This window comes from Drosophila nasuta, chromosome 2L (genome assembly GCF_023558535.2).
Source record: "Drosophila nasuta strain 15112-1781.00 chromosome 2L, ASM2355853v1, whole genome shotgun sequence".
Classification (NCBI taxonomy): Eukaryota; Metazoa; Arthropoda; class Insecta; order Diptera; family Drosophilidae; genus Drosophila; species Drosophila nasuta.
In genome coordinates this window covers 17836261-17859654 of record NC_083455.1, presented here as the reverse complement: position 1 = coordinate 17859654, position 23394 = coordinate 17836261, and the positions used below count along the sequence as shown (strand labels likewise).

Below are 23394 nucleotides of genomic sequence, written 5' to 3'. Positions count from 1 at the left end.
GTTTATAAACAAATATGAATGTTCGATAAAATGTTTAATAATAAAGACCATAAAATAAAATGAGGGGCAAAATTGAAGAGCTTCGTTGTTGATCAAATGCTTTCTGGTTAAAGTTCATTTCCCAAGATTTTCGCATGTTTGTATTAAAACCAATAATTTCTCCTTTGGAAATTCATGTTTTCAGTTTACTCTTGATATATTTTTCATCTTTATTTAAGTTTCTTTCGTGATCTTAAGAACTTTTCTCTCTCTATAAAATCTCTTTTAAATCATTCCGCTTAGTTATCTAATCACTTCGTCTACCACTCACCGCTAATGGTACGGAGAGAAACCCTTGTTTGCTTCGCGTCGAATCTGTGCGTTGATGCAGTTGCTCCTGCTCCTCATCCTCCTCCTCGTGGGCATCTTGCTGCATATACTCCTCATGTTCGAGCTCATCTTCCGTTTCCATAAAGTAATCGTCCGTGCCAAAGCTGCCGCCCATTGGATAATTGCTAAAAATACGCGATGATTCGGAGCCGCTCTTGCGTCTTCCTGGCGCCCCGGGAGCACCGCCCCCCGCCGACATCGCAGAGTAGGAAAAGCGACGCGGCGGCTCCAACAGATAGCTATAGCCCACAGGTCCAGGCACGCCCACGCCACCTATAATAAAATAATAATAATATTTGTTAGAAGGTGTACATTATTATACAACTTTATTATATATTATTATTATACATCGCATAATATTTTTTAAAGTATTTCTTAATTTGAATCAAAATATATATAACATATATTTTTTTAACATAAAAATATCATTCTTTGCTCTTCTATATTTTATTTAATATAAACCGCAATCGCCTCCTCTTACAAACACTAAATTTGGAGTATTACGTATACGCATTGGCTTACCCACGGAGGCGCAGCGATAGCCGCGATTGAGCAGCGGCGGCGCACTCACATTGCCAAGCGACAACATGCGCTGCCGGCGATACACAAGTGCATCGTACTCATCCGGATAGATGGACATGCCGGTGGCCACAATCGCCTCCTGCAGCTCGCGTTCCTCCTCCTCCTGCATGCAAACGGCGGCGACAGCTGCCATCTTGGGATCCTTGAGCACCTTTAGCGTTTCGTTACTGCTGCTGCGACTCTTCCACACGATGAGAAAGACCATCAGGCCAAAAAAGCCGCCCAGCGTGGCGGCAATACGGACGCCGGTCATCACGTCATAGGTGGCAAAGAATTCCTCGCGTATGCGCGCTCGCTCGGCGGCATTTTCCGCCTCGGTCAGATTGCGTTCGCCGGGCGGCAGAAGCGGCATGTATGGCGTGGCCGAGACGGGTACGTGTGTGGTTGCAGGCGAGGGATTGATGGCAGTGTTGTGGTATACCGGACTGGCGTACGTCGGCGGTGCCGATGCCGCCGCCGCTGCTGCTGCTGCTGACGGGGAAGAGGATGAGGAAGAGGATGATACTGCTGCAGCTGCTGCCGCAGCTGAGAGCTCGTGAGCAACGCTGGCATCGGGATCAACAAAGTTGGCCGTTTGAGCATTTCGCAGGCTGTTGCTCGAGGCACGCGTGTTGCGTTGCAGTTGTTGCTGTTGCTGATGCTGCTGCTGCTGTTGTTGTTGATTTGCCCCTCGAGCATGACGAACTGTTGCTGACGTTGTTCCACTTGCTGTTCCACTTCCAGTTGTTGTAGTTGCTGTTGTTGCGGTTGCGGTTGCTGTTGCTGTGGCTGTTGGCGGCGTTGTTGCAGACGACGAAGCACGTCGCGAAAGTTTGGCCATCTCTATTGAAACATTGTCTGCAATACACAAAAAAAAAAACAAAAAGTAACATTAATAAAGAGCGCAATAAGCAGCTCAAAATTGTCATTAAAAGTAAGCTATAAAATTAAGCGTAAAAGTACCCATAAGCTTGTTTTTTGATAGGTTTGATATACATTTATTTATCTTACATTTTTAAATTCTCTTTTGTTAACTAGCTTGTTTTGTGTGAAGATTCGTATACTTTTATGTGGCCTTTTCGCTAAGTAAAAAGCATTGATACGATGGAGAATTAAATGTAATTTAAAAATAGATTGAAAATAATGAATTCCCTTTTTAAAATCCAAATTTTAAAATCCCAAATTATAAGCTAACAAAATATGTTTATATTAATTTTAAAACTAGATTTGTACAGTCATTTTTGAATTCAAAATTAATAAATTATTTAACGACCAATTGATTGATTATATGGTTTGAGAAATTCACAATTTCGTATGTAAAGAAATTGTTGTACATTTTAAATAAATATCAAAATGAATTATGTAACTGCTATTTTTAGAATACCAGTAAAGCTTTCATTTCTAATTATACACTTTCATTTCAATATGTTTATTTGTTCAATTTGGTCAAAAAATAGTTTGTAAAGAAATTTCATTGCTTTCAAATAAAAAGTAACTGATATGTATTTTAAATAAATACTTTATTTGCTCATTATTTACCAGCTTACCTAATTATATTGTAAAACAAAATATTTATCAACATCGAATTAATGTAATGCAATGTTTGCAGTTTATATATTTGTATTTACTCGATTGCGGCATTGATAATTGTATTTTAAATAAATTTGAAAAGTTGAATTACACATTGAATGCGACCTAACACACACATAAAAGTGATAGTTGTGATGCCATATTCAGTAATTATTGACGCAGTGCAAACATAAATTGCAAAATTGTTTGTATAAACGAGTTTATTTGCTTTCATGCTCGTTTTTTAACCCCCATGCGACGCTTCAAGTTGATTGGTTTTTGTATGCGCAAAAAAGTATGCTACGGTTTAACGCGTATAGATAAATAAAGCGAAAGCGCTTAGGTTCTATTTCCAATTTAGCACCTTCGGTCTCCGCGAGTCGCGCGCCCCTCTTCGCACTCCACCAAACCGAGGGAAAGCAATTAAAAAGCCATAAACTCGGCCACGTTACGCTATGCTGAAGATGAAGCTAAAGCTGTGGCTGTAGCTGTAGCTGGGCTCGCACATTCTTCAAGTGCGCCGCAAAGTTTTTAATTGTTTTTAGCGCTTTTCATTTCGCATTTTCTTCGGCGAAGCACTTTTCTCACGCCCTCACGCTGCTATGGCCGACATTCCCTTTGGGGGAAATAACTTAGTAAATTTTTAACGTTTTGTTGAAATGAGTAAATTAAAGTTACACTCACATACAAGAGTATGCTTCGTATTTGTATGTGTGTGTATGCGTTAGGCAGTCAGTCAGTCAGTCATTCAGTCAGTTTGTTCGTCAGGCATTCGAGGCTCCATTACATCCTTGGATTTTCAACAAGTAGCACGCTCAATAATTCAGAAGGACGATTCGCCTGTTGCCCGCCTCATTGTCATTGGCAGCTTCTCCTCTCTCTCTCTCTGTTTCTCTCTCTCTCTACCTCTCAGCTTCCCCTCTTCTGAACAACCATCTAATTGTTCGTTTTTGTATTGACAGCCGCGCAGTTTTGTGGAGCTGCGCTCTACTGAATTTTCTATCTGAGTTGTCGGTCCGTTCGTTTTTTCTTTCTTTCTTTCTTTCTATCTTTTTTCCTCCTTCAATTTTCCCTTTTTTTCGTTTCGTTTCGATATATTTTTTTTGTTTTATGTACATAGTTATGCCATTTTCTCTCTGTGTGTGTATGTGCTGCACATCTCATCCTATCTTTTTTTTTTGTGTGAACAAGGACAACGACAACGACAGACAGACTGACTGACCATCAGTCGTTGCCAAATGATTATTGTAAAAGTTTTGGTCTAATGTGTCTCAGCCACCTTGACTCTGCTATACATACACATTTCCATTTCTTTTCTCTGCTATGCTCTTTCACAGTTTTCCATTTGCAACACGCAAAAAAAAGAAGAAAACTTTTAATGGCCATTATGGCATTGGCCATAATTCGTGCGCATAATGAGGCGAAATTGTTAACTCAAATTGCAGTCGAAGCACTTTCAAGTGATTTTTAATGACTTTTTCTTTCTACCTTACTATTTTGCCTGCTCAAGTTGATTGGATAATTTGTTGGGCAATGAAGTGCACATCTAGTTTCAGCTCTGTTTCTTTGCTTTCCCTCTGGAGACTTGTGTACCTCAGGTGTGGGGCCAAAAGACAAAGTGCTCTCTCTTTCGAAGTGTTGACCACATTGATGGATTACCAGGCGGTGTTAGGCACGTGAGGGATTCGAGTAGCAAACTGATAATTGTGTTTAAGCCAAAGTTTAATAAAGGCTGAAGCGTATAGAGAATACATACAATAATATAACAAGAACATTAACGATGTCGGCGCATTGAGAGTGTGTATCAACACCAATATCGATGTCAAGGCGTTTGGGGGTAAAATGAGCGGAAAATGGTCAGCGAGACTAACCACAGCAGAGAGGGGAAAGGAAGGGAAGCGAAGGTATGAGAGGCAGAGCAACATGTTATTGTTGTTGTGCAGCATGATGAATGATTGCGGTTAGACTAACGGGGCAAAGGCAGCAGCAGCAGGAGCAGCTACAACGGCAAACATTGCTGACAGGCGGCCTCAACTTGACTCGACTCGTTGCCACACGGTATGCGTAATGTATTTATTTGTTGTGTGTATATCTATAGCTATAGACTGAGTGTGTGTGTGTGTGTGGCAAATAATAATTCATCAATGTTAGCGTCATGTTTCTTATGTATACGAGTATCTGGATGTGTGTTTGTGTTTGTGTCTGAGTTTTTCTGCAGGCCATTTTTGCCTTTTAACGCTTTGAATTTAGCCCAAAATGAAATTGACGGCAAATCAATTGAAATTATATATACTTATATATTGAATATATCCCTATAAGAGTATGTACGTATCTATATATAGCACAGCGAACAATGTATTGTATTTGTTCTGTGAGTAAATGTGTTTGTATGTGTGTTGCATATTTGCCACATCAAATTGAGTTGTGCTTCGAGCTTTCGCCTCGACAAAGAAATCATTCATGTGTATTGAAGCATTATACAAAAAATGTATTCGCACACCGCGAGACATTTGCTTAGGACTTGCCGTGAAAATGACTTTCAAAATAATACAAATATTCCTAATTAATTGAACTAAGCATGCTTTCGAAAATCTTTTTGACTGGCGGAAAATAAATAAATACAATTTAGAAAATCGAATTTGAATTAATTGAGAATCAATTGCTTTAACATTCTCAAGTTATATATAAATAAATTTATTTATTTAATTATAATTGATCATGTTCTCCCAATTGATATTTTAAATTAGTTAATTATGAATTCAATACATTGAAGTATGTAAATAAATATATTTAAATCGGTATCGGGTGACATTAGCAAGTTGTAAGTATCATCAGTCGTAAGTAAAAGATAAATTATTTGAATGAATTAATTTACTATATAATATATTTTACTAATAGAAAATGGAAAATTTGTATTTTTAAATTAATTTGTTGAAGCAAAATAGTTAAATATGTAGAAAATAAATTTTACGAATAGAAAATGTTCATTCTGTGATTTCTTTTATTTGTAACATATACATTTTATTTTTAGTTTTTCAAGTAATCTGTTTTGATTTCTATTTTTATGCGTACATTCGAGTATACGAATTGTACTTCATTTCCAAGACGAAGGCCTTTGCAGCCAGTGCTTTAGTAATATTGTTAATATTTATTTTGTTTTATATAAAACCTTTTAAATGAAATAAATAAATATTTCATTTTTATATTATCTCCAACATATTCTCCCGAAATTTTCGGCACAATTCCTATCGAAATAAGCAGCATTGTACTTCAAAATAAGACCACATAACCACGGACATACTTACGTTATGTTATAAGCCGCTTTTAAAAAGCATTAAGAAAATGAAATGAAAATGAAAATATTCTTCTTGCTGCATAATTTTGGCCGCTTTTACTTCGATATTCTAACCAATCTCTCAGCAGCTTCTTTACTTTTCTTCTTGTTGTTTGCCTTGTTTTGTTCCGCCTTTATTATTATTTTTAATTAATTAAAATGTCTGCTAAGCTGTAGGAAATTATAGAAATTAAAGGCCTTAGGTTTTTCGGCTTTAAAGCGACTTCTTCTCTCTCTCTTGTTCTGTCTCTTTCTCCATCTCTTGCTGCCAATTCTGCTGTCAGTTGCTTTGGCTCTGAGCTTTCGTGCTGTCTTATTCTGTGGCTTATTAGCGTGTGTTTTGTCTATGCCCTGCTGGGACATTGGGCCCACAGGCAGTTACCTCCCTGCCCCCCTCTGTTTTAGTCAAATTATGAGTCAAGAGCTCCCTCTCTCTCTCTCTCACTTTCTCTCTTCTTCTATCTCTTCCTGGCTGCCACAACTGCCGTGTGCCATTTAACAAACATTCCGTTAATCTGCTACACTTGGCAGCCACACGGCCATGAGGAAAACTGCCTCCTTCTCTCTCTCTCTCTCTCTCTCTCACTCTCTCTATTTCCATTGCCATTTCTATCTCTGTCTATGGCTTTAGCTCTCTTGACTGCGTCGCCTGCTTTCCGTCCTTGCACTGCTCTGCCTCTGCTCTGCTCATCCTTGCCTTGCGTCGTCATCGTCGTCGTTGTTACTGCTTATTGTTGTGCTTTTATTGTTATGGCCATGTTTTTTGTTGTTTCATTTGGCGGCATTGTTAACGCCCCGCCTTTCACCTTCCCCTCATCCTGCATGTCCTGCCTGTGCTTTTTATATTTTTTTTCTCTCTCTTTGTCTTTAATGCTAAGCGTTTTACGTTTATGAGACAGGCAAAGAAAATTCTACACGCCCTGACAAACATTTTATTTTATTTGGAATTGTACGTTTGTTTGTCTCTGTTGAGTTTGTTTGCCCTCAAAAATGTATAAGCTGAAATATCTTTTAAATTGCATTCGGTTCAAAGGCGCAAATTATGCGCTTAAAGCATTTTTGTGTGTAGCTTAGCAATTCGATTTGTGTCGTGCGAGAAATGTGTCACGTCTCCTGCATTTTGCCTACTTTTAATATTTTGCACAAATATTTAAGAGCAAAACGTGCTCTGGTTTGCCAATGCCCAGAAACAAGGACGAGAAAGGATACTTCTTTCTACTGCTGAAGATAGTATTACTTTACTTTACTCGACTCGATGACAGCAGTCAAAGTCCATTTTGCGTAAGCTCGAAATGACTTTGGCTTGTCAAATTGCCATATGGCAAATAGCTTTACTTTTGCTTACATTTCGCATTTTCCTATTTTTGTCGCACAATTTTCGCATTTTCGCCTTCCTCTCAGTTCATAATTCACTGTCAACTCGTATATGGATTTATTGCTTAATCACTTGGAAGACCGCAGATAAAGTTCGATGTTTGATTGTCGCTGCTTTCAGTGGAGGCGAGTCTATAAATCAAATATCAAATCTATATTTCTCTGTGTGTGTTTGTGTTTGTGAACTCAATTTATGTTTGTGTATGTATCATGTGTGATGTATTGCATTGAGAGTAATTGGACAGCTATTTGCATATAAAAATTCGACAATAACTCGACAGCAATTTGTTTGCAAATTTCTTGCTTTTTTACACCTTTTTTACGTCACGCATTTCATCAATTTAAAATTTATTAAAGTCGTCTACCGAAACGAAATGAAACGCAGGCAATATTACATCAACAGCTGCATAATTTATTAAGTAATTTCCGCCTAACATTATTTTATGGATTCTTCAGACAGCGAGCGAGCAAAATAAAGAAAGTGCGAGAGAGATTTGTGCGCGCGGTACAAAATTGAATTCCACAAAGAAAATCAATAAAAAGAATTTCTTAAAAAACGAACTCAAATACAATTTTGTACAGAAAATGTACAGCATTAAATATTAATGCATTATTGTGTGTCTATCTTCGCATGTCTAGTTAACTTCGCGTCGCAAAGTAATGGTCAATAAATTATGCACACATATTAAAGAAAATGGCTTATAAAGTCGGGGGCAATTTCGCTGAAGCGTAGCGCACAAATTACACAAGATAAACAGGCGAAAAAAAAAAAAACAGTCAAATTAACAACTAATTTGAAACAATTTTTATGTGGCAGCCAGACAAATTGGTGCCACACACAGGCAGCAGGCACAGGGACAGACACCCGAATTGCTTTCAATGGACAATAATGTCACTCAAAGTTGGTGCAAAGTTGGGCAGCTGGGCAGCTGCCTCGCTAGTTGGCTGTCTCTTGGATTGGCTGCCATGTCATGTTTTTGCTAGACAAAAGGCGTCTAGACAAATTTATAACGACTTTGTTATCCTGTTGTTGGAGTTGAAGCTGAAGCTGCTGTGGCTATGGCTGTGGCTGTTCCATTGGCATTCCTCGCATTCCTTTTTATTTTGGGCCTCACATTTTGACATGAAATTGACAAATGTGGCCAATGTTGTAAAATTGTTGCTGGCTTTTCTTTGTTGCCCCGTTTATTAGTGTGTGTGTGTGTGTGTGTGTGTGTGTGTGTGGGAGTCAGTGGCCTCAGTGTCGAGTGTTAATTAAATGTTATGCCAGTGCCAGTTAATTTGCGCACGTTTATTTTCACTAAAAAGAATGGCAGCCACATGGCGTATACGTAATTTACTTGCATTTGCTGCCAAGCTGGGCACTCACATTTACTCGCTTACTGCTTACTGCGTGTGTGCTCCTTTCTCTCCCCCCTTTCCCTTCTTTTGTGGGCGTGTGTCAGCTGCCTGGCGACACTTGACTTTTGTTTTTATATCCTTAACAGCGGCGTAAAAGTGCCAAGCAAAGATGTACAGTATTGTATAATAAAAGCGCCACAAAGTATGCAATGTTTTTGCACTGCACACACACACACACAGACTCACACAGAGAGAGCGAGAGAGACAAGCTGGCAGGCTGGCAGGCAGGAAATAAACGTCGCTTGAGTTAACAATTACTGACACCATTAAAGTTTTGCTGCCGTTGCTGCTGCAAAGCCCTTGCCACACCTCCCACACACACACACACACACACTCACAGCCAAGAGTAGCAGCTCAGCAGCTCACCCAGCAGCTCGCTTTGTCTAGAGGCTGTCATTATAGTTTTGCTCTCCATTCTTGTGCTGCTGCTTCTGCCTTTTTTTTTGTTTTTTTTTTTTGCGCCACAGCTGCTGTCGTTGTCATTGTTGCTGCTGCTACTGTTGCTGCCGTTGCTGTTGCTGTTGTTCTTGTAGTTACTTCCACTGTTGCTGACATCTCGCCTTTGTCTCTGTCGTTTGGCGTGTGTGTGTGTGTGGGTGACATGTGCCTGGCACAGATTGCACATTGTCCGCAAAGCTCGCCACATATTTTATATGTGGCTTGGTTGCTGCCCCTTTTTGCACTCACATGGGTCATGACTGGCAGAAAGGTTGTCTCAGTGGATCAAAAAGCCTGATGAATTGCACTTAACAATGCCATTAAAACTGTAAGCTATAAAAAATAAAGGCGTTGCTAATAAACTAACGAAATGCTATTCTCAAAACTGCAATGATAAAGTTTGTTGTTATATTGTAAGATTTTCCTATTTGTATTCTCTCTTCGTATCTCATACGTTTCTTATATACTAACTGTTAAATATAAAGTATTGCTAAAGAAAATCTGTGTTAAGGCAAGATCTGACGGTGCTTTGCTTTTGTTTTAATAATAAATATTCATTAGTTAACTGAATTATTTACTATGTCAGAATCAGGAAGTTGATGAATTGCACTTAAGAATTGCCTGAGAACTGTAAGCTATTAAAAAAACCATCGGTTGTTAAGAGCTGCCAATAAACTAAGGAAATGCTATGTTCTTATATTGTATGATTTGTATGGTAGAAACTAAGTTAATTGTTTCGATCTTTCACTAAGCTATAATATTAGAAAGCTGATAGAAGTGCACTTTACAGTTCCATTAAAGCTATAAGCTTTAAAAATATATTTTCAAAAATATTGCCTGCTTTTAGGCGCCGTTAACAAACTAAAGAAACTATGCTCTTATGCTGTATGATTTGATAGCAATTTACTTTCGCAGAATATACATTATTTTTAATGTAAAAAGCAAAATAATAATAATAAACTGAATTTTTTACTAGGATATAATCAGAAAGCTGCATTTATAGTACATTAAAGCTATAAGCTATTAAATCTGCTAAGATGCTAATACGAGTAAATTTGAAGAGTATCTTCCAGTCACGCAATCTCTCGCCAATGAAATTGTCCATTAGTCGAGCTGGTGGCTTGAGTTTTTGCCATGACAACCTCAGCAGCATTTCATGCAAACTACTTTCTGCAGAGCAAACTTCTGGCCACAATTGAGCAAATTGCAGCCGGAAAAGGCGCTCTGATTCAATGGTCAGCAATGCTGCCAGCAGTGACCTCGTCGTAGTCGTCGTCGTCGTCGTTGGTTGGTTGTTGCTTAGTCGTATTTCTTCAACTTTTTCGCTAAGCCAAAGTAATTTAAAAGTGCATTCGTCCAAACTCCCAAATGTGTGTTTATCATAATGCCAGCGAATCAGCGAGATAGAGAGAGAGAGAGAGACAGAGAGAGAGAGGAAGGGAGAGTGAAAGTAAGAAATGTGGATGCTGCAGTCAGCAGATGCTGCCATTAACCTATTAAATCTGCTCAACAACGTCCGCAGCACGTAGTCGTAACCGGTGTGGCATGAAGCTGCTGCACACACACACACATACACACAGCACGTAGCCACTTCCGTTGGAGCACGGCTCGCGGATAGGTAGAGACAGGTGGACAGGTGGACAGGTTGAAGAAGCAACAACGATACCTGCCGTGGGGCCAAACCATAGTAAGCTATGGTCGAGTGAGCAGCAAGCAGCCTCAGGCTGCTTCAGTTAGACCAGCGCCATTGCCATTAAATCAGAGTTAACAACTGCTGGTTTCCGGTTCCTCTTTACGCTCCCTCTATTTGCGTTTGGCCACAGCTGCTGCTGTGTAGCCAGATTAAAAGTGCAGCAACAGCTTTTAACTTTAGCTGCAGCTCGCTAGTTTGCTGCCTCAACTCGTGACTCGACTGAAAACAATTATTTGCATAAATACGTACACTGAGTGAGCACACTTAATATTTATTCTAAAGCCAAAGGCAGAGACAGCATATACACACACAAACTGTCGCATTTAGAGATTAAACACACTCACACACACAAACACACCCAGAATATGCAAAAACAAAGCAAAGCTTGATGGAATAAATTGAAGCAGCAAAATGCCAGCGAGCGCCATCTAACGACAGTTGCTATCAACTGCAGCAAGGCTAGGGACAAGTTTTGTACAGTGGGACAAAGCTTAACAGCGGATAATGATTAAGCGCAACAGCTTAAAGTTATATAAAATCTTGTATATTATTCTATAAAATGTGCGTCGACAGTTTAAGCATTTTAAATTGTGTATTTTAGTTATTTTTATTTGTGGCAATTAGCACAATCTAGTTTAGTATTCTTGTTATGCTTAATTTGCTCTGATTGGAATACTAATAAATAACAATTAACAGCAATAGTAATAACCGAAATAATATGTATGTATCAGTTGCAACAACAAGTTCTACACTAATTATATATCAATAACTACATAACAATCAACAGCAATAACAACCGCAAAAATAAAAACAAATAAAATATTTATGCATCAGTTACAACAATAAATTCTACCCTAATAAACATAAAAAATTTTTATGATATTTTCCGTTTTTCTAATTTTAGTGTTATATTTTCCGCTTTTCTAAATGTGTTTATTTATTTTATTCCATTCATGAATAGAATAAATTACATTATCTATTTTATGAATCAGTGTGCGCTGTTTTGCCGCCACCTGTTGTTGTTGCAGTCGTTGCGACGCTGCTGCACTTTTTACACGCTATTCCGTCTCTCTCCTTCCCTCGTCGTCGTCCCAGTTTTTCTCCCCCCACATTTCGCATTCTCTCCCGCTCTTCTGTTTGTTTCTGTTTCTGTTTCTGTTATTCTCCCCTTTCGACAGCTGTCGCAGACTTTAATTTTGTCTCGCAATTTGATTTTATTTCGCTTTGCCAGTCGCTTTGTCTCCTCGCCTTTTGTCTAGTCTATCCTCTATTGCTTTCTCTCTTCAACTAACGTTATCTCGCTTTAGACTTTGTAATTGAATATTTTAAGTGATTTTCACTTTGACTTTTTTCCCATTTTTTTCTCTGCTAGTTAATTGACAAAACTACGACTAAGTGCGCTGAGATTTACATCGTTCATTTCTTCCATCGTTTTCTTTCCATTTGTTTACGATGCTTAAAAGCATTTGCTGTTTATGTTTTAAACGAGCAAACATAAAAAATGTTAAATGGAAAATTCCTTCAAGTATTAAGTGCATGTTTTGCACTTTTGCACTTTAAGTTGAAAACATTTCCACATGAAATGCAACTTCTAATATCCAATTTATTTTCTACGACAATTTTGTGTAAGATTTTGTATGCAAAATTTATTTATTTTCATTGAACTCTTTTATAAATCTGTAATTTTTTCATCGTTCTATAAGCCTTTATAATTTACTAAAATCGGATTAGATTTAATTAATTTGTTAAACCGTATGTTTGCAGAAGGCACAAGAAAGCTATTTTATTTTAGTTTCCGTTGTTATACTACATTTTTGATATTGTTTTAGTTGTTGTGTTTACTCGCGTGCCTAAAAATAATGCCACTAAATAATGTACCACAACTTTGGCTCTGTTTATTTTCACAGTCAGCTCACGCTTTTTGTTTAATTTAACCATTTGAATAAGCTTGTATCGCAGTTGCTGATTGTTCATTGTTGATTGTTGCAATTGTTATTTAGTTGTTGTTGCTGCTGGCCATGGCTAAATATAGTTTACAGACATTTAAAACACGACACAGGCACCAGGTGGAAAGCGTGTATGTTATACTACAATATACTAAGTACGTGTAGATTAGATAAAACTCGGGCGTCATTGCCGATGAACTAACAACGATAATGTGACAATTGAAGCGAGTGCAATTTACATGAACAAAGCCATCTTAATGCTATATACATATGTATAATGAAGAGCTTCATTGACAAATCGATAAGCAAACATAATATAAACTGTGATACATTCAAGTAAGCTAGTATTTCATGGAAAATAAAATATTTTAACAATGGAGATTGAAAATAGAATAGAAAAAATATACAAATAAAATGAAGGTATATGAAATAAGTACGAAAAATACATAAAAGCAAAAAAGTGCACCACTAAAATACTGAAATATACTGAAGGCCATATTTGGTATATCATTTAAGTACTACATTCGCAATTATCTAAGAAGCTACAAATAATATAGCTGATTAACTTTAGCAAGAGCTATTTATAGATATCTGATTAGCTTCCTGCGTACACATGATACCCAACATACACATACAACACACACATACATATATCCAATTGTAGCCAAGCGTGAATTCCCCTAAGTGCCATACGAAATAGCCACTTGCCACTGGCCACTAAAACTGAAACAGAAATTGAAACCGGAGTCGAGTCAGACACATATTCTCATAGAGAGCGAAACAGCAGCGCAATGTAATAAATACTCAACAGTTGCACATTTGAAAATTTGAGCATGAAATGTACGCAAAAAAATGGACTAAAAATAAAAAAGGAAAGATAGAAAGAGAAAGCAAAAGGCAGAGGAATAAACGAGAGATTTTATATTCCTTTTTACGCTATGTTTTCAATTCAGCCGAAACATGCTGCACAACATTTCATACACAACTGTTTGTACATGAGCCATAGGCTGTGTGTGTGTGTGTGTGACCTATGTGTGTGGCCTCTGTGTGTATGTGGCCAGTGTGTGTGTGAATTTATGTATGTGTGATTTTCATGAAATTGCCAGCCAGGCGCACAGAACTCGCAGTTAGGCAAGAGACTGCGTAGTCGCGGCCAAAATTTCAGTGGCAACTTTGTGAGAGTGTGTGTGTAAAAGAGAGTGTTTGCCTGTGACTGCGTGTGTGTATTTGTGAGTGAGAGTATTGTAGCTGAATGTGTGCTTATTAATACTTAAACACCTCACACACACACACACTCACAGAGAGCGAGACACAGAGAACTCAGACTACAAACTGCATTTGAATCCGAATCCGAATACGAAGCCAAAACTGAAACTGAAATTGTCATAGGGATAGCCGCAAAGCTCACATGATATCTCTGAAAGTTAATGGATGACATCTCTATTCTCACTTACTTCCCCTCTCCTGCACACTTTTCCTGTTTCTTAACAAGTAAAAAACTTTTATACTTTACCCTCAGCAAGTAGTTAAGTACTTCTTGTCTTTTTGTTCTTTTTTTTGGCTCGTTTACTTGTCGTTGGGGCGTTGAGGGCGGGGATAAGGTTACGGGCGCATCATAAGCTCCACTTAATTCGCTTAGAGAAAAAAACGCAAGCCGCTTTGCTCGACAGTCAAGTGAGCAGAGCAACAAGCGGCAGATAAAAGCGAATGCAAAAATGCGCTTGCAAAACTTTGAACCTATTCACGTTCTATTCTATTTGCGAAACTTGAAAGAAAACTTGACAGAACACTAAAAACGATAGTTAAAACTAAGCATCTAGTGGATGAGCAGAGATGTATGAGTGGGCTTAAATGCTGCTGCTTCAAGTTGACAAATTGAGAAGCGCAAAGAAAGGCGAAAGCTTAGCTGTAAAATTGTGATGATTAAAACGTTACTCATGGAGAGTTTATAGTTATGTCTTTTTGTTTGCTGAGCAATGAAATAATTCATTTACAGAGTACCTAACTTTTTTTAAAATAAACTTTTTGTTAATAGAATTTAAATGAAATAAATTGTCAATCAAAAATCAACCAATCATCAAATCATAAATCATTAATCAGTCATCAATCAAACTTAAATCATTATTCAATTATCAAACAACTAATCTTCAATCAATCAATAAATCTCCAAGATTAATCAATCACCAATCAATAATCAATCAATTATCAATTAATCATCAATCAATCATCAATCAATCATCTATCAATCATCAATCAATCGTCAATGAATCATCAATCAATCATTAATCAATCATCAATCAATTATCAATTAATCATATTTCAATCATTGATCAATCATAAATCAATAAATCACCCATCAATTTTCAATCAAACATCAATCAAGTATTATAATCTGAAAATTTGCAAACAAATTTAATGTACAAAGTCTTAGTACAATTTTCAAATCCAATTTCCTTTTAGTTTTATTATGCTCAACTATAGACGAGTAGTAATATATATCCCAAGCGAAAAGTCTCAAGTATTTCCTGAATATATTCTTGAAAGTCAAGGGACATAACTTTCGGTCAAGGAAGTTTGCACAAGTTGATCGCTTGCACAAACACAAACACAGACACACGCTCATGCTCATGTAAGTGCAAAAGAACGTGGATGGAAGGATGGAGTATGTGTGTATGTGTTTTTTATTCGTAGTATAGGTTAGAAAAAGTTTACAGAGTGGAGTTATAGGAAATTATGTCTAGAGACAAGGAAGAAGAAAACCGAGTTAGCGGAGCCTGGCTCTTGTGGGACGGCCGCGAAGCAATGCTTCACAAGTGCGTCGGCGCCACTTACTCCCTCGTTCGTTGTCTTGCCTTCTCGGCCCTCCTTTGCTCGTTCATGACCGCAGCCACAAATTGGCTGATCAGTGTCCAGTTAGTGGACGATACCAGCATCAGCGGAACCAATGTCGACACGGTTAACCTCTCACCAATTGCAACTGCCAGCTCTTGTCTGAGGGTTGCGTATCTACCGCACTGGAAGATTACGTGCTCGGCGTCCTCCACCGCAGTCGGGAAACAAGCGGGGCACTCTTCGGCTGTGTCGTGTCCGAACCGGAACAAGTAGCTCCTGAAGCAGCCGTGGCCACTGATGACCTGGGTCAAGTGAAAATACAACTGGCCGTGACTCCTTGTCGTCCATTCCTTAATGAGAGGGATAAGCCGGTGAGTCCACCGCCCTTTGGACGCCTCGTTCCACCGGGTCTGCCACCTTTCGAGGCATTCCCTCTGTGCCCTTTGTTTAATGGATCTCTTCTCGGCGTTGGGTAAGGAGCCAGTCTGGAGTTGCCGGAAGACACTTACCCTCTCCTGACCATTTCCTCGAAGGGGGTATGCCGGCAATGACGTGTGCAGCCTCGTCGGAAACGGTCCTGAAACCGCTTATGACTCTGATGGCGCTCAGCCGGAAGGTTGACGCCAAGCCGCCGATGTACGAGCTTTTGATAACGGCGTCTGCCCAGATAGGAGCAGCATAAAGGGCTATGGACCTTGTTACGCTCGAAATTAATGCTCGACGACACTGTTTGGGGCCCCTGGTGTTGGGCATCAGGCGAGATAACGCCCTGTTGGTGACAGCAGCCTTACGGCCAACCTCCTGCAGGTGTTCCCGAAAACTCAGCCTCGAGTCGATCGTCACTCCCAGGTACTTAAGTGTACGCTTGGAGGTAATATGGGCGGCTCCGACCTTGACTACCGCTGTTTCCACTTTCTTCCTGCTACTGATCAGCACTGCTTCCGTTTTTTGGGGAGCCAACTCCAGTCCGACGGAGAGCAGCCAAGTCCCAATGCAATCGATAGCTCTGTTGCAATTTGATTCGGCGACCTCCAGCTCCTTAGCGACCACAAGTAGCGCAATGTCGTCGGCGAAACCAATTAGGTTTGCTCCTGTCGGCAGGTCCAGTCGAAGGATTCCGTCGTACATCGCGTTCCACAATAGCGGGCCAAGCACAGACCCCTGAGGAACGCCTCCAGTCACGATGTACTCTTCTGTTCGAACACTGGTATCATATTTGAGTACTCTCGACGAGAAGTAACTCCTGATAATCTTTAGCAACTGCCGTGGGACTTTGAATGCGTCTAGCGCCCGTAAGATGCAGTTCCACCGGGCCGAGTTGAAGGCGTTTCTGATGTCCAATGTCACCATCAGACAGTACTTCTTCTGGCCCCTTTCCAGCGAGTGCCAGCAATTGCATTGGAAGCAATGCCAACTACCTTCTCGATTGCATCTACTGTCGACCTGGCCTTCCGGAATCCATATTGGTTGGGGGAAAGGTTTCCGTTCACCAATATAGCTTCCTCCAAGCGAGTGCAGATCACCTTCTCCAGCAGTTTCCCGCCACGTCGATGAGGCAGATAGGCCTAAACGAGGATGAATTGCCAGGCGGTTTCCCGGGCTTCGGAATTAGGACCAGCTTTTGAGTTTTCCACCTATCCGGGACTACAGCTTCTTCCAGGCACTTATTCAGCATTGCTGAAAAAGCTTCTGGATGGAGGGAGCAGGCGAGCATTAGTGCCCTTGCGGGTATGCCATCCGGACCTGGAGCGCCGGTTTGTTTCATACTCCTAACGCATTTTAACACCTCCTCGCTGGTGACCAACTTCAGCGGCAGACCATCGTTGGATGCTGTATCTGGCAGCCATGCGTTGTCTTCCTCCACGCTGGGAAACAGATCCATGACAATCCCACGCAACAGATCATCCGGTGGTGGTGGCGATCTCCGTGCCCCGATTCTCTTTATAACGATCTGGTATGCCTTGCCCCATGGGTCGTCATCCAGTGTGTCACACAGGGCCAGGAAGCACCGTTTTTTGCTCTCCTTGATCGCATTTTTGAGAGTTTTGCGACTCTCTCTAAAGAGTGTTTGCCAATATAGGAAAGAGGGTCTTCCCCGCGCTCTCTGATAGCGCCTCCTCGCGTGGTTGCAGACACGTCTTGCAGCGGCAATGGTTTCGTTCCACCAGTAAACTGGTGTATGGCGTAGCGAGGGGTTTACTCGACTCGGCATGGAGCCTACGCAAGCCGACTCTAGCCTTTCCATGACAGTCTCGACCATCTGCTCTGCGCTGCCTGAGACCTCCAGCTCTCTCAGCGAGCTTGTAAAGCGCTCGACGTTTAGCTTGCTGGCTGAGAAATTCCTCCAACGAGGTGCGGCAGAGATGCACCTGAGGCTCCGAGCTCCAATTTTGCAAAAATGGCCATATGGTCGCTCCTGTATAGGAGTCACTGACTCCCCACTCCGCTGAATGAGCGAGCGAACTGCTGCAAAATGTTAAGTCAACAATTGAGCCGGTACCGGCCCTGCTAAATGTCCATTTCGAGCCTTGATTGAGGAGAGTTAGGTCCAGTGAAGCAAAGGCTTCGACCACCAATCGCCCTCTTTGGTTGGTGACCATGCTACCCCAATCGACTGCCCAAGCGTTGAAGTCGCCTGCGACGAATGCTGGTGAGTGGTCTCTCACGTCCGCAGCTAATCTGTCCAGTGTGTTAGCAAAGTCCGAAATTGACAAGCTGGGGGCTAAGTATACGCTGTACACCCAAACACTGCCCACTAGCGCCCTGACGAAGCCGCCGTCAGCCTGTTGGTGGCCAAACTGGTGTGGGTTTCTGCCACAAACCCATATAGCCGCCTTGCCGGTGTGGTCGCACGTCCAATCAGCTCCAAAACCAGGTCTGAAGGGTTCACTAAGAACGCATACATCCACCTCATTCTCCCTGATCGACTCCAGTAGGAGGTCCTGAGCCGCTGCACAATGGTTCAGGTTCAGCTGCATAATCTTCATAGTGTGTGTTTTATACTTCGCCCATTTGCCGAAGGGCAGAGTCTGCTACCCGCTGCGTGGTTGAACTCACTGATGCCTTTGGTTACGCAAAGAAAGCATCTCGCTGGTCTGTTGCATGACGCCGCTTTATGGTTTTGCTCGCCACATTTGAAGCAGCTGTTTGCTCTATCCACCGCGCTTTGGCACTTGCTCGCAATGTGCCCAAAGTCAAGCATTTAAAACACCGAGTCCTCGGCTCCTGTTCGGCTACTCTGCATCGCGTCCAGCCGATTTTCAGCTTGCCCAGCTGTCCAATTTTTTTGGCCCAGATTGGAGGCACCAGGACCGTCGCCGCCTGAGTGTTGGCGTAAGCAGGTCTTATGCTCTTTACCTGGCACAGATTTGCCGGCATGCCAACTTGCTCCGCCATCGCTTTGACAATCTCCTCTTTGCTTGCAAGTTCGTCCAGGTCTCTGACAACCAGCTGCGTGAGTTGAGACAGAGTGCGCACCTCTGCACAGTCTCCCAACACTTTCTCGATCTCCTCTCGTAGTTTGTCTGTGTTGTCCAGACCTGTTCCTCCAAGTTCTAGCAGCAGATCGCCCTTGGCAGTTCTGCGCGCAGTTGTTACTCTGTCTGATACGTCTTTGAGTCTGCCGTCCTGCCGTCTCGTGACTAGAGAGCACATCGCTGTAGCTCATCTCGCCTTTCGCGCTCACTACCAGCGCGTCCGGGCGTATTTTGTTGGCCTTCTTCTTAGGACCGGTGGCGGTGATGTTGCTCCTCCTCGGCTCTACGGTTGTCCACTCGCCGCCTTGCACCTGGTTGTGAACATTTTTGTTGCGCTTTGGGGGAGGAGTTTTCCTCGACCCGCTCTCTATGTCTCGCGGTCTTTTGGGTGTGGCCGCTGCCTTACTTCCGGTTGTCGCCAGCTTAACTTCGCTTGGAGCTGCCTGATCTGGTGGTACTGCTTCTGCGTTGGCGGGATCTTCCGCTGGCTCGTGGCATAGTTGCTCCGCTGCCGCTCGTTGCAGCTTCATCAGCCTCATGAGCTTGCTCCTCATTTTCTCGTTAATATGCCTCTGAGAGGCGAACTGCTCCGAGAGGCCGTCCAGTTCTGTGCCCATCCGCTCCAGAAGGTCTTTGACTGACCGCCGCTTCTCGTTGGCTGGGCCAGCAACAGGCACGATGATGCGTGTGACCGCCATGTCGGGATCAGACCCAGCGACCGCCGACGAGCTTGCTTGTTCCTCGCTCCTGCTCCTGTTGTCGCCCGTTTGGTTATGGCATGCATTTTCTTCTATGCTGCTGCCACACGGGAACTTGGGCCTGTTAACTACTGCTGCTGGTGGTGGTGGTGGTGGTGTGCGCTGCATCCCGACCCACTCTTTTCGGCCAGACCACCTAATAAATTAAGTGTTGGACTTTTTCCGATCTTGGTGGATTCGAACCGTGGATCGCTGAGAAGTCCGCGCCTCTATGCACTGCGCCACTGCAGCTGCACTCTTTAAGCGGAGCTTAATGCGTATACTAATTAGCTGCTCCTGAAAGTATGCAGATATTTTTTGCACTTTTTTGAGCTTTGCGCTGTGCTTTTTAAAGCTTTGCGCTGAGCTTCTGATTGGCCGACTGGCAACGCCAGAGCGCCCAGTCTGGCTACGCAGCTGATGGTAGTGCAGCCCTCGTCGTCAGCTGATCGTGGGAGTGCAGTTGCGATTGTTTACAAGTAGTTGTGGCCAATTGTACTGGAACCAACAACAATTTCCCTCGCAGCCGTCAACTCCGCCAATGCGTCTCCTGGCAACGCGGCTGTCTACGACGTCCAGCAGCAGGTGCCCCGACCGACCGTGAGTACACAAGTGTTGAACACTGCTCGAGCTAACTCGCAGTCACTTTTTTTAGGTTTTTACGACTTATTTTGGTGATTTCCCGAGCGATCGAAAGGAGCGTCTCCAAAACGCGACCGGCTTGCGGAAAATTCAACTCACACATGTGTGTATGTGTGTGTGTGTGTGTGTGTTAACGTAGCAACGTTTCCTTTTTAATTAACTTTACGGCATCGACAACAGCAGCAATAACAGTAACAACAACAGCAACATCATCGACGACAGTTGTATAAACTTATTTAATTAAATTTTGCCATTGAAGCAGATAATTAGATTTTTTTAAAGCGCCGTCAATATTTGCGATTCTCGTTGTTGTTGTTGTTGTTGTTGCTCTTATTATTTTCAGCTACCACCTGCGCAATTTTTGGTTGAAGTTGGCCAGAAAAACAGATGCATTGCATTTATGTTTTTATGGCCTGCGGGTGCGTGCTGGCTCTCAATTTTAGCCAGCATAAATTTGCATAAATTATGACAACGAAGGCACAGTGCCAAAAAAAAGTAAAAATCGATAGAGCTGCAACAAATTAATATGATTAATTGGCAGTAACAACGACATCAGCAGCAACAGCAGCAACGGCAGCAATGCCAAACATTCCGACAACCCTGAACCAAAAACCCCAAGCCCAAGCCTTCGATTCCCACAGCAAATCTACACGTTTGGCCATTGACGTTGAGCGGCGCTTTTTCCAGCTCCAAATTGTCAAAAAGGGGCATATCTCCGCCCCCCTCTGGCATATCGTGTTTGTTTGAGGTTAGGCGCAGGCTATGGACGCAGGATATCGAACACGATTCGGGTGCACAGATTGACAGAGCGACTGAAAATTGATGTCGAGCTAACAACAACAGCAACAGCTGAACAACAAACAGCAGCTGGCTAACAGCGACAGCGAGGAGGTCAACAGGGCGTTGGCTGTGCGTACAACAACAACAATTTTTGGCAAAAACATTCTAGCAAATTAGGTTCGATTTGGCGAAACAGCTGCAACGCCAACTACTCCGGCTAATAATGCTGCAAATTAATGACTGACCATTCAAATCAAATACTCTATATAGCAAATATATGGACTCACATATTTGTAGTCAGTAAAGTGTGAAAATTTTCCCATTAGCTTTGTGTATACATAATTCACAGATATTGCGTATACGACCCACTGTTGCCGCTCGAAAATATGTGTTTATTTGATGTGCAGCTGCCGCGTTTAATATCTTTGAACTGAAATATTGTTTATCAATAGGTAACATTAGTCATAAATAATATCTGCTGATGCTTAGAATTCAGTTGATTAATAAAAATAATAACAGACATAAATGGGGTTGTTGAAGTCAAACGAAATTTATGGTAAATAAAATAATCAGTTAACAAAGAATGACTCAATAATTTTCTATTACAACAGGTTTAAATATAGTTGTTGATATGCATTGATAAACTCAAAAGAATTCTATAAAAATTAATCAATAATTTTATTGTAAATTTATTATTTATATTTATATTTTATTTATATTGAAATTTATGCTAATTGACATATTTATTTAACAAAGAATGAATCAATAATTTTAAACTATTCATTGCTTCATTATTTGTGTTTAATAATAATTGTTTGTTTCGTTTATAAAATTTAAATCTGAAATTCATATAAATGGCAGTCGAAAAAATTAAATAGTTTTAAAACTATTTTACGAAAAAAATGTTTTAACTTCTTTAGTAAGCAATCATTCAATTATTGAATTATTATTATTATTATTATGGATATATTGATTTATTTTAAATCTTTTTGAAGAGTGTTCTTCAACTTGAATTTAATGTTCATTGCAAAATTTAATTATTGAAACTCTTTTTTTTTATTAAATCTCAGTCAAGAGTATTCTTCAACTTGAATTTAATACTAATTGCAAAATTATTTGACAAGAAACACAAAAATATTCCAAAGTTAAAGACCAATCGATAAATAAATTGCTTTCATATGTTTGCATCAACTAATTTACTAAGTTTTGCAATTAAAATTACGCTCCTTTGACGGAAACAGAAATTTCAGTTGATAATTTAGAGCTCACGCATAAGAAAAAGTTTCAGACATACAAAGCAAATATTTGGCATTTAACTAAGACGTCCATTAAAATGAACTTTGAACAAAAGTTTATTCAAAGAGAGAGAGAGCGAATTTTCCATAATATTTATTAGAGATATTTCATAAATTAATACAAACTTAGTTGGATAGTCATCTCAATAATTGCGCTTGTTAAATATTAAAAGCAAACCTTGCTACTCCAAAATGCACACAACATTTGGCGAGGAGACATTTCTGCCCAGACAGTTAGCAGAGACTAAAAGAGAGAGCGAGCGAGAGAGAAGCGAGAGAGAGCGAATGGCAATAAGCGAGAACAGGCGAGCAGACAAGTCAGCAACAGCTGCAGCAGGTAAAAAGACTGAGATAATTTTGTACTTAAGGCAGAGGAAGGAAAGCAGCAACCGAAACTCTAAAATTCATTGAGAGCAAAGTTAAACAGCGCAACAAGTTAGAAGACGAAAGCGTGGCTAAGAACAGAGTTAGGGGAATTGCACTGTCAATGACAATGATGATGATGATGATGTTGTTGTTGTTTCTGTTGTTGATGATGATGAGGTTGTTGTGGAGTAGAACGTCGAAAATGTCGTGCCAAGTAACAGTCACTTAAAACGAGCCAAAGCCGAAGCTGTTCTCATTGTTGTTGTTGTTGTTGTAAAATGTGCGCCATGCATACTTGAAACAAGAACAGATTTAAGTGCAGCCCCGCCCTACGCCCACGCCTCTCCTTCTTACTATGGGCGTGGCTGTGCTGTGCTGCGAAGGTTGCCACGCTCTTGTTGCGATATTTTTATCACTTAACGTGGGGGGCAGCGCCAAAGACTTTGGCACATTAAGTTAGACACGCAGCGACACAAACACTTAAAAGCAGCCCAGGGCGTATACGTAATCTCGCCTCTCCTCTTCTGTGTGTGTGTATTTGTGATTGTGTGTTTGTGTGTGGGCGTGTGCGTGCTTTAATG

General features: G+C 41.0%; 1 protein-coding gene across 3 annotated transcripts in view; it reads right to left on the bottom strand.

Annotated features, from left to right (window-relative positions):
• LOC132798496 (pneumococcal serine-rich repeat protein) overlaps positions 1-23394 on the bottom strand; it is a 64535-nt gene that overhangs the window by 4802 nt on the left and 36339 nt on the right. For all 3 annotated transcript variants that reach the window (XM_060810367.1, XM_060810369.1, XM_060810368.1), the window contains 2 exons: positions 892-1788; positions 311-642 (listed from right to left, as the gene is read on the bottom strand). In XM_060810367.1, the coding sequence (XP_060666350.1) occupies positions 311-642; positions 892-1771 (1212 nt within the window). In that variant the 5' untranslated portion in view covers positions 1772-1788. The remainder of the gene's footprint in view (positions 1-310; positions 643-891; positions 1789-23394) is intronic.